We start from the raw sequence: 9,705 nt of genomic DNA, 5'->3' as shown, positions 1-9,705 counted from the left end.
AAGAGCTAGAGCACTGAGTACATACTTTGTCTGCATCAATTGGCTTGTGCATCTACAAATTACACTTTTCAGAGCATATTATTTCATTTTTTATTAAGTTGAAAAGCCGAAGGAGAGTCTATATTTACGAGTATCTGTACTTCAAGTGGAGTAAAAGAATTTGTATATTTTGCTGGAGTCACCGATGAATGCATCTTTTTAAATTAATTGAATATAAAACCACACTTGTACACAATATTGTATTTGTTTATAAAACCATAGTTATACTTTAAGATTTGACATGTTTCGGAGGGAGGAAGGTGGGGGCCCCACAAGGCCGAGAAGGAGGGCGGGAAGGAGGCAGTACACAATAAAAGTGTCCGTCCTGAAGCTGGACATCGACAATTTCAGGTCTCACTTGGGTAAGTGGTTGTGAATAAACTATTAATCATTAATTAACAAATGATAGAAAAACATATAATAGCTAGGTATAACATTATTATAAGTCAAAGTGACGTAGACTAGATTTCATTCTCATGTTAGATGCGTGAAGCTGAAGACCAGCATCAGCATAATTGGGTTATTACATGATTAATGAATAAATATTTGCAATGCAGTGCAGGTATGTAATGATATCATACAATAAAAGGTATGGATTTAATCAGCATTATGGTTGTGTCTGCGTGTGTGTGTGTGTGTGTGTGTGTGTGTGTGTGTGTGTGTGTGTGTTAGGGCCTAAGAGTGACTTTTTTGAAAGAGTGCCAGAGGGTTAATATATGTAATTATTATGATTTTGTTTTTTGACAGATATCGCCTCAACAACAACAATCGTTGTGCCGGTGGATTTTGAGCCAGAACAGTTTATCCAGGCCCTCAGGGATAGGCTGGCAAACATCCCTGAGGAGTTTGAACTGTACCGGCTCATAGGACAGCAGAGAACGTTTCTTTGCCTGGAGAACTTCTGCGCAAGGCAACTCCGGCAAGGAAACGTCTTGGGCAGATTGAACTTGTATATCTGTCCAAAGGTTGGCAAATGTTAACATTTTCCATTTAATTCAAACAAATGATGTTACACAGTGACCACTGCATATTCATGTATTTCAAATGTAATCATCTATTGTTGATTAAAATCTCCCACTGCACTGTAACTTTTATTGTCTTCTGTTTTGTCTTTTTATTTCAAACTTAACACTTTTCATTAATTTTACTTTTTTTTTTTTTTTTTTTTTTACTATTTTCTGATTGTATTTAATGTTTTTTTTTTTGCCTTTGTTGCTTTTAGTTGATGTATGTTCCATGTAAAGCACTTTGAATTGCCTTGTTGCTGAAATGTGCCATATTGATAAACTTGCCTTGCCTTTACAGGCTGCTGTTGCTTCTGGTGCTGGTGCTGGTGCTGGTGCTTCCGCTGCTGCTGCTCCCACTGCTGATGGTCGAGGTGCTGGTGCTGGTGCTCCCATAACTGCTGATCCTCCTGCTGCAGCTGCTGCTATTGCTGCTCCTCCTTCCAGCCCTGATCCAGCCCCTGTCACATCAGAGGTTGTTTTCTTTTTAATATGCTTATATTAAAATATGGATAAAAGTGTTCTGAGCTGTCACAAATGAAATGACTAAAGATTAGCTCATGTAGTCATGTAAATCTGTTAAAGCAAAGAATACTAATTTGATATATTTGTTTTTTCAGGAAACACTGACCCCTGCTGACACTGGAGCTTCAGCTCACCCACAACCGGTGATGCCTTCCCGCTCCGGCCCCCAAAGTCAGCTGCCATCAGTCAATGCGTAAGTAATGACAAAATATCTTTGTGTTAATCACATGATTTCCATTTAGCATAAATTACCAAAACAGCCATTGAAACTCCTTGGATTGATCAATGGTATTTCAGGCGATTGTGTGGTCCTTCGCCCTAATCATATAATAGTCTTATTATACAGACCTATTATATTGTTAAACTGGTCATATGCATAAGTAGACAAGATCCTTTCTCATAATGTTTGAGAATTCTGGTTTCAAAAACATTTATATGGGTAAAAATGGAATAGCACTTCCTCTCTTTAAAAACTGAAATTCTATCCCTGCACATTACTTGGCAATTACGTAAATTAATCAAAATGTAAGCCGGTCTTTTATACAGTGAAATATGTCCTTTAACATGAAACAACAGTTAAGTGGTCTATCTGTTTTGAACTGTTTGTTCATATATGTGTAATATATGTGTTTTAGAGAGGACTTCTTCATTGACTCTGATGTAGACTCAGACGTGGAGGAGGTCGACTTTTTGTGTCCGGACAGCGTTGACTCTGATGTCACATATGAAACACAATGCATAATTGCTGAAAATGTAACATCTTCTTCACAGCTTGCATCATGTACTCATCAACTGTTTTGTTTCACTACAGGATGACAAGCAACTCGAAGAAGTCCTCAAAGACTTCCGCAAAGATAACTGTGACACCGACACCAGTGTCACAGTTATCGCCAGACGGAGGCACGTTCTCCAGAGTGCCTGCATGGCGCTGTCCAAAACATATTTCTCATGGCACAAGCAGCCTAATGTTGAATTTGTCTCTGAGATGGCAGAAGATTACGGAGGCCCACGCCGCGAATTTTTTCGGTAACTTATGCTACATTCTTACCCGTGATTAATGACATACAGTGAATGCTTGTGTAACTAAATAACATTACACAAAATATATACCTTTTGTTTTTTCTTTCAGATTGTTGATCCAGAGCGTGCAGACTACGTATGGGGTTTTCGAGGGGAAGGCAGGGAACCTCCTCTTTATATATGACCAGCAGGCACTAGAGGCCAGGAAATTTTACACCGCTGGGAAGTTGGTGGCCTGGTCCATTATGCATAATGGACCAGCATAATGTTAATGAATTTTTAAAATTTATTGTTAATAACAACAGTTTTATTTATGTTTACAGAGGGGGAAGTTGACACCAGCTTCGAGGAGGTGATGGTGTTCGTCACCGGGGCGGACACCATCCCTCCATTGGGATTCCTGCATCCTTGCTCAATTGAGTTTTATGACCAGGAGGCTGGGACACGCAGGGTCCCTTATTCATCCACTTGTGCCCTGTCTCTATCACTCCCCAGAGGGATTCGGGATGAAGAGACTTTTAAAGAGTTGATGGACTTGGTACTGAAGGGGTCATTGGGTTTTGGAAAAGTGTAGGGCTGCAACGATTAAAGGAGACTTTGTTCTCAAAAGTTTTATGATTTATTTCTAAAAGTGACTGACTTTTATTTTTATATTGTACAATTTTTGTTTTGGTAAATGTCTCAAATTTGTTCATGTAATTTTAAAACTTTCTCTAGAAATATTTTCAAGTTAACAATGTAACTGCATATAGTTTTATTTTGTTATTATTGTTCGTTGTTAGTGTTTTTCAACCAATGTTCAAATGTTCTCTGAGTAATATTCTGTTTGATTATTGTTATTGCTTTTGTGGATTTGCTGATTTTTTTTTTATTTATTAATTTATTTTATTTCATTATATTTGTCCAATATATGTGTTCTTTTTTCCTTTTCATTATTGTTATAACTTCGTTCATGTTTTATTATTTATTGAAATTTTTAATTTATTAAGATATTTATTTTCAATATGTTTTTTCCATATATATATATCTTATCTGTAGTTCATATTAACTTGTAAAAATGTTGATAAATTCCATTGTTTGAATGAAATGAGTGATCATTATTATTATTATTGTTATTATTATTATTATTTTTACATGGATGGTTAAATTTAGCTATTGACACAGTTATGAGTTTTAAAGAAATATTGATATTTCATGATTGAAATGGACATTTAGAGCCAGCCCCAATGGCTCGGTGGTATTGTGTGTAAAGTCACTTCCGCATTGTATTCGTTTTTTAGACTTAAAGTACATTTTTATATTCAGTCTAGGCCATCTACAGACCATTTTCTGAGGCATTTACAGGGGTTCTGATCTGTGCAGGGCTTAAAGTTCTCAGGCACCGTGCCTGATTTCAGGCTTTGAGCAATTTTAAAACTAGAACACAGAAGTAAGAGTTTAATTCTTTATGGCAATTGATTGTACACATTTCCTCCCGCAAAGCTTTTCAGGCTCACACAAGTTTTCTTGCTTTAAGCTCTGTCTGTGGTAGCTTGTGTTAAAAAATTATGAGAAAATATTACAAAATTGTGGGATTATTTGTTTTAGTTGCCCTTTGCTGGAATGTATGGTTATTGCAGTTTACATCATATATGTCCAAAATAACAGACAAGTAGGAGAACTGTTACATTAAATAGTTGTATTTTTTGTTTAATTAGAGGGAACGACACAGCGCATGCGCGAATGAGATCAGGTAGTGCGTCACGTGACGTCGAGGTGTGGTCCCCAGGAGTTCATTTGCTGAAGAAGAAGAAGGACCCGTTTTCTCGCTACACATCAGTTCTCCGGAGGTGCTACAATGGCAGCGAGGACTTTCATTTCCCGGTGCAAAAGGACACTAAACGACTGCGCAAGGCTGCTTGAAACTGATGGTGATCCTGATCCCGCTTTGGCTCAGTCAGCAGTTATGAGGTAAGGGTCTCAGCTAACATTGCTAGCTTACGCTAAATGGAAGTCCGAAAATAAAGACTTGTGTGCCTTATACCGCTATAATTTCTGTAGTGTAACGTTAGGCGGAAGAACGAAGGAATATCAGAGTCTTAACAAGAGCCGTTTATTTTGTCTGAAAATATAGCATAACAGTAGCCTAACATACTTTCCCTACTAACTTCGTGCCTTGTACTGTTTTGTTGTTTGTGGTAGCCATCTTGGATTCTCTCCAACTCAAACTCTGGGTGCCATCTAAGATAAGATAAGAGGAACTTTATTTATGCAAAAGGGAAATTCAGTTAAGCCAGTGAGCTCCTCTATTTATCAATAAGTTATACAGTCTGATGGCTGTGGGTAAGAAAGATCTTCGATATCTCTGTCCTACAACGAAGAAAGAGGAGCCGTCCACCATCTTTGTTTCTTTGGTCCATCAGGGTGTTATGAAGTGGATGATCCGTGTTGTTCAGGATGGCCTCCACCATTGTGTATCTTTCCACCACTTCCCCCAGAGAGTCCATCCTTACTCTGATCACAGAGCCAGCCTTCTTAACGAGCTTATCCAGCCTCCTTGCCTGCTTTTTTTTCTCCATCACTTCCTCCCCAGCAGACTGCAGCATAAAATAAAACACTTGCCACCACAGACTGATAAAACATCTGCAGCATCTTACTACAGATGTTTAGAGATCTGAGCTTCCTCAAGAAAAACAGGCTCTGTCCCTTTTTGTAGAGTGCATCTGTGTTAAGGGACCAGTCCAACTTGTTATCCAGGTGTACACCTAGATATTTATAGGTTGGCATTTCTTCAAATGAAAACACCAGGACTGTTTTTTTGTTACATTTAGTAGATGACACCGTAAATGTAATAAGGCACACAAGTCTTAATAACCTATGTAATAGCCTGTGTGTTTTTTTTTTTTGTTTTTTTTTTGCATGGAGCTTAAATGGAGGTTGTACGAGCTCTCCTATATCGTATCAACCACTTCTGCTTCAGTTACAAATTTCACATAACTGTTTACCTGCAGGCTGGAAACCATGGAGAGGAGCCTTGAGTGGGCACAGGGCAGGCTAATTGAGGCTCCTATAGCACATGCCCTCATTCAGGATCTTCATGAATACATTGCTGAAGTCCGGAGATCTTTGCCCACCACATCAACACTACAAGGTGGGGACAGCATGTACCAACTTAAAGTATTATTCATCATGCAAGGACAGCCTCTCTATGTTTATAGTTATTTGTTTATTATTTTTTATTAGCTGTTTTTTGAGAAAAGCCTGTTTTAAACAGAATTTGAATCGTTGACCAGAGTTCATGCTAAAAAAATAAAATCAGTAATGTATCAATTGATTGGAAATCAGAATTTGAAATGTCATCATCTGAAATGTCAGCCCAACTACACACTGCTTTTTGTACGGCGTAAAAACACAAAGATGTTGGAAAGATTTTANTCTCTATGTTTATAGTTATTTGTTTATTATTTTTTATTAGCTGTTTTTTGAGAAAAGCCTGTTTTAAACAGAATTTGAATCGTTGACCAGAGTTCATGTTAAAAAAAATAAAATCAGTAATGTATCAATTGATTGGAAATCAGAATTTGAAATGTCATCATCTGAAATGTCAGCCCAACTACACACTGCTTTTTGTAAGGCGTAAAAACACAAAGATGTTGGAAAGATTTTAACTAACTTTTAATCTAATCCAAAATTTGCCTTTTGCTATTGTTGCAGGTGATTCAGGCTACCAGGCCCCACTCATTTTGACAGGTGGTCGTGGCCCCCCCTCAATATCAGATCTCAAGAGACCAGCTCAAATTTCTGAGGATGTAAAGGTGAGTCAAGTTTGAATAATAGAAGCTTAATTTCCAGTGCAACATTATTTTAGTAACTGCAAGAATTATGATGAAATTGAAAATAATAGCTGATTGAGTGTGGTCGACAGGTTGTAGCCTTGTAGCTCCAGCGGCTGGGAAAAGCCAGTTTTAACCACTACTGCCACCCTGTGGTTAAAATGTGTAACATCGCCTAATGATCACACCAGTTTGCAGAGAGCAGATGTGGCGCAACTTGATATGTTTTACATTAGAAATTGTGCAAATGATTCAACTTGATATGTTTTACATTAGAAATTGTGCAAATGATTACTGGTGAACGTGGAAACAACTGTAACGAGTAGCATGTCAAAATAAATGTTTCAGCTCGAGATTGTTCAGATAATTATGACATTGAAACAAAACAAAAAGCAAGACTAATAAATGGAAATTGTATGACGAGTAATACATTTGGACTTAATACATTTTGAAAAATATTGTNTATGTTTATAGTTATTTGTTTATTATTTTTTATTAGCTGTTTTTTGAGAAAAGCCTGTTTTAAACAGAATTTGAATCGTTGACCAGAGTTCATGTTAAAAAAAATAAAATCAGTAATGTATCAATTGATTGGAAATCAGAATTTGAAATGTCATCATCTGAAATGTCAGCCCAACTACACACTGCTTTTTGTAAGGCGTAAAAACACAAAGATGTTGGAAAGATTTTAACTAACTTTTAATCTAATCCAAAATTTGCCTTTTGCTATTGTTGCAGGTGATTCAGGCTACCAGGCCCCACTCATTTTGACAGGTGGTCGTGGCCCCCCTCAATATCAGATCTCAAGAGACCAGCTCAAATTTCTGAGGACCTGTGACTTTACAGCACCACAGATGGCACAGGTCCTGAAAGTTTCTGTGCGTACAGTGCGACGACATCTCAGGTATAAAGCAGTTTTTGAATGTTGTTGGTGCCATGTTGTAAAGAAATATTTAACCATTCTGGATGGGGTTTTGGAGGCAACGATGCACTGTGTGAAGTAAATCTAAATACAGTATGTCTAATTTTTGTGTTGATATTTCAGACAGTTACATTTGAAAAAAGCCGGAACATATGCCACCATCTCAGATGAGGAACTGGATGATGTCATCAAGGAGATAGTGGCTGGAAATCAGCAAATTGGCCCTGAGTCTGTGAGGGCACAGCTGCGGGCCCAACAAATCTACGTGCAGCGCCGCACAGTGAGGGAAAGCATGCTGCGAATAGACCCCGGGGCCGCGGCAGCTAGGGCAATGTCACAGAGACGGCGCAGGCGAACTTACAGGGTGGCTGGACCAAACTCCTTGTGGCACCTTGACGGGAACCACAAATTAATAAGGTAGATATTAACATAGCCCACCAGACTTTGGTGTATGTCATAAAGACATGTTTAATTTTTATACACATCCTGCAAAACTAAATATCCAGCTTCAGTCAATGTGATGTACAACTTCTCTTATACTTTCACGATTTATGTTCCAGGTGGAGGATTGTCATCCATGGGGGTATAGATGGTTTTAGCCGTCTTGTCGTCTTCCTCAAGGCCTCCGACAACAACAGGAGCAGCACTGTGATGGAGAGCTTCTTGGACGCAGTGTCCAAATATGGCATGCCTTCAAGGGTGAGAACCGACCACGGGGTGGAAAATAACGCTGTCTGCCTCATGATGAACATCCTCAGAGGCTCTCACAGAGGTAGTGCTCTCCGTGGAAGGAGCACACATAATCAGAGGATAGAGCGGCTGTGGGGTGACCTGTGGCGAGAAATTTGCAATGTCTACTATGACCTCTTCAGCTTCCTGGAGAACGAGGGCATAATAGACGTGGACAATGAGAGACACATGTTTGCTCTGCACTTTTTGTACCTCCCAAGACTGAACAGGGACCTCACACGTTTCATAGACCAGTGGAACAACCATGGGTTGAGGACAGAACAACATGCTACTCCTCTGCAAATCTTTGTCCGAGGTTGCTTGGAATGGCAGGGCCAGACCACTACTGCTATGCAGAGTGTGTTTGGAGAAGGACAAGAGGGACCTGCTGGAGAGCAAGGAAGTGGTGCCGGGGAGTTGAACTGGCCAGAGAGGGTCACCATACCTCCAAACCAGTTCATTTTGAGTGATGCACACCTTGAGGAGCTCCGCACCAGATGGGATCCACTTGCTGGGCCAATAGCACATCTGGGAATTGACACAATTCGTGATGTTGTGTCATTCATAGACTCAGTGACTGTTTAGAATACAGCCTGACAGCTTTTTGACAAACTCACCACCTATCCTGTGACGTTACAGTGCCCATCTATAGAGCGGTGTGTCTTTTTTTTTTTTTGCTCTAATCTCTCCCCTAATCACCAAAATCATTACATTTACACATTGTCAAATGAAGTATTTGCTGATTCAGCAGCTACCTGACCTCATCGACAAAGTCATGGAGGAGTTTACCCAGAAGAAGAACCGCTGTGCCGCTTTTCTCTTCAAGTGAGCCATCAGCTTTGGTGAGTGAAAGCATATTTTTATCATTCTGCCTTTGTGGTGCTGGTTTGTGCATAATTGGTCATGTTTCTTTGTTTTATTTAACCCTCCTGTTGTCCTCAAGTCAAGGAAGGAAGGAAGGAAGGAAAGGAGAAAGGAAGGAAGGAAGGAAGGAGGAAAAAAGGGAAGGGAATGAGAAAAGAAAAGAGGAAGGAGGGAGGAAGAAAAGGCGGAAGGCAGGAAAGGAGGAAGGAAGGAGTAAGGTAGGACGGAGGAAGGAAGGAGGAGTAAGGTAGGACGGAGGAAAGAAAAGAGGGAAGGAGGGGAAGAATGAATGAAAACAGAGGGGGAGGAAGGAAGGGGGAGAGAGGGAGGAAAGAAAAGAGGAAGAAAGGAGGAAGGAAGGAGGAAGAAGGTAGGATGGAGGAAAGAAAAGGGGAGGAGGGGAAGAAGGAAGGAAAACAAAGAAAGGGAGGAAAGAGGGACGGAGGGGAAGAAGGAAGGGAGTAAAGGAGGGAGAGAGGGAGAAAAGAAAAGTGGTAGGTGGAATAATGAAACAACGGAAATGTTTGAAAGGGGACCATAATCGGTGACGGACCAGGACCGTCTCTAATTATGGTCCCCCTTCATGTTTACAAGGGGACTTGGGAACAGTTCGGTTGTTGTTTCATTATTTGCAGCGCGTTTCATTACTTGCTGGTGTTGTGTGTTTTCTGAAGTGCAGTGCGTTGAGCTCTCTCGGCCACCGTACCATGTTCAGAAGAGGCAAAACAAATCCGGAAGGAAAAGACATCAATAATGTCTGATTTTAACATTAATTTTAATATATTTGCAT

General features: G+C 39.7%; 1 protein-coding gene across 2 annotated transcripts; it reads left to right on the top strand.

Moving 5' to 3' along the window:
• The first annotated feature begins 4,356 nt into the window (after positions 1-4,356).
• On the top strand, positions 4,357-9,197 carry LOC126383476 (uncharacterized). Of its 2 annotated transcripts, XR_007569150.1 has the most exons (6): positions 4,357-4,538; positions 5,579-5,718; positions 7,139-7,304; positions 7,446-7,739; positions 7,883-8,893; positions 8,995-9,195. XR_007569150.1 is itself a non-coding variant. In XM_050033990.1 (5 exons), the coding sequence occupies exons 1-5, from the start codon at positions 4,426-4,428 to the stop codon at positions 8,634-8,636; spliced, it is 1,467 nt and encodes a 488-aa protein (XP_049889947.1). In that variant the 5' UTR covers positions 4,357-4,425; the 3' UTR covers positions 8,637-9,197. The 2 variants fall into 2 exon arrangements, 1 of the variants encoding a protein (XP_049889947.1); XM_050033990.1 differs by having other exon boundaries at positions 7,883-9,197.
• The last annotated feature ends 508 nt before the right edge of the window (positions 9,198-9,705 follow it).

The sequence above is a fragment of the Epinephelus moara genome, chromosome 22, assembly GCF_006386435.1.
Source record: "Epinephelus moara isolate mb chromosome 22, YSFRI_EMoa_1.0, whole genome shotgun sequence".
NCBI lineage: Eukaryota > Metazoa > Chordata > Actinopteri > Perciformes > Serranidae > Epinephelus > Epinephelus moara.
The sequence above is the reverse complement of the archived record's forward strand: the minus strand, read 5'-3'. Positions and strand labels throughout refer to the sequence as shown.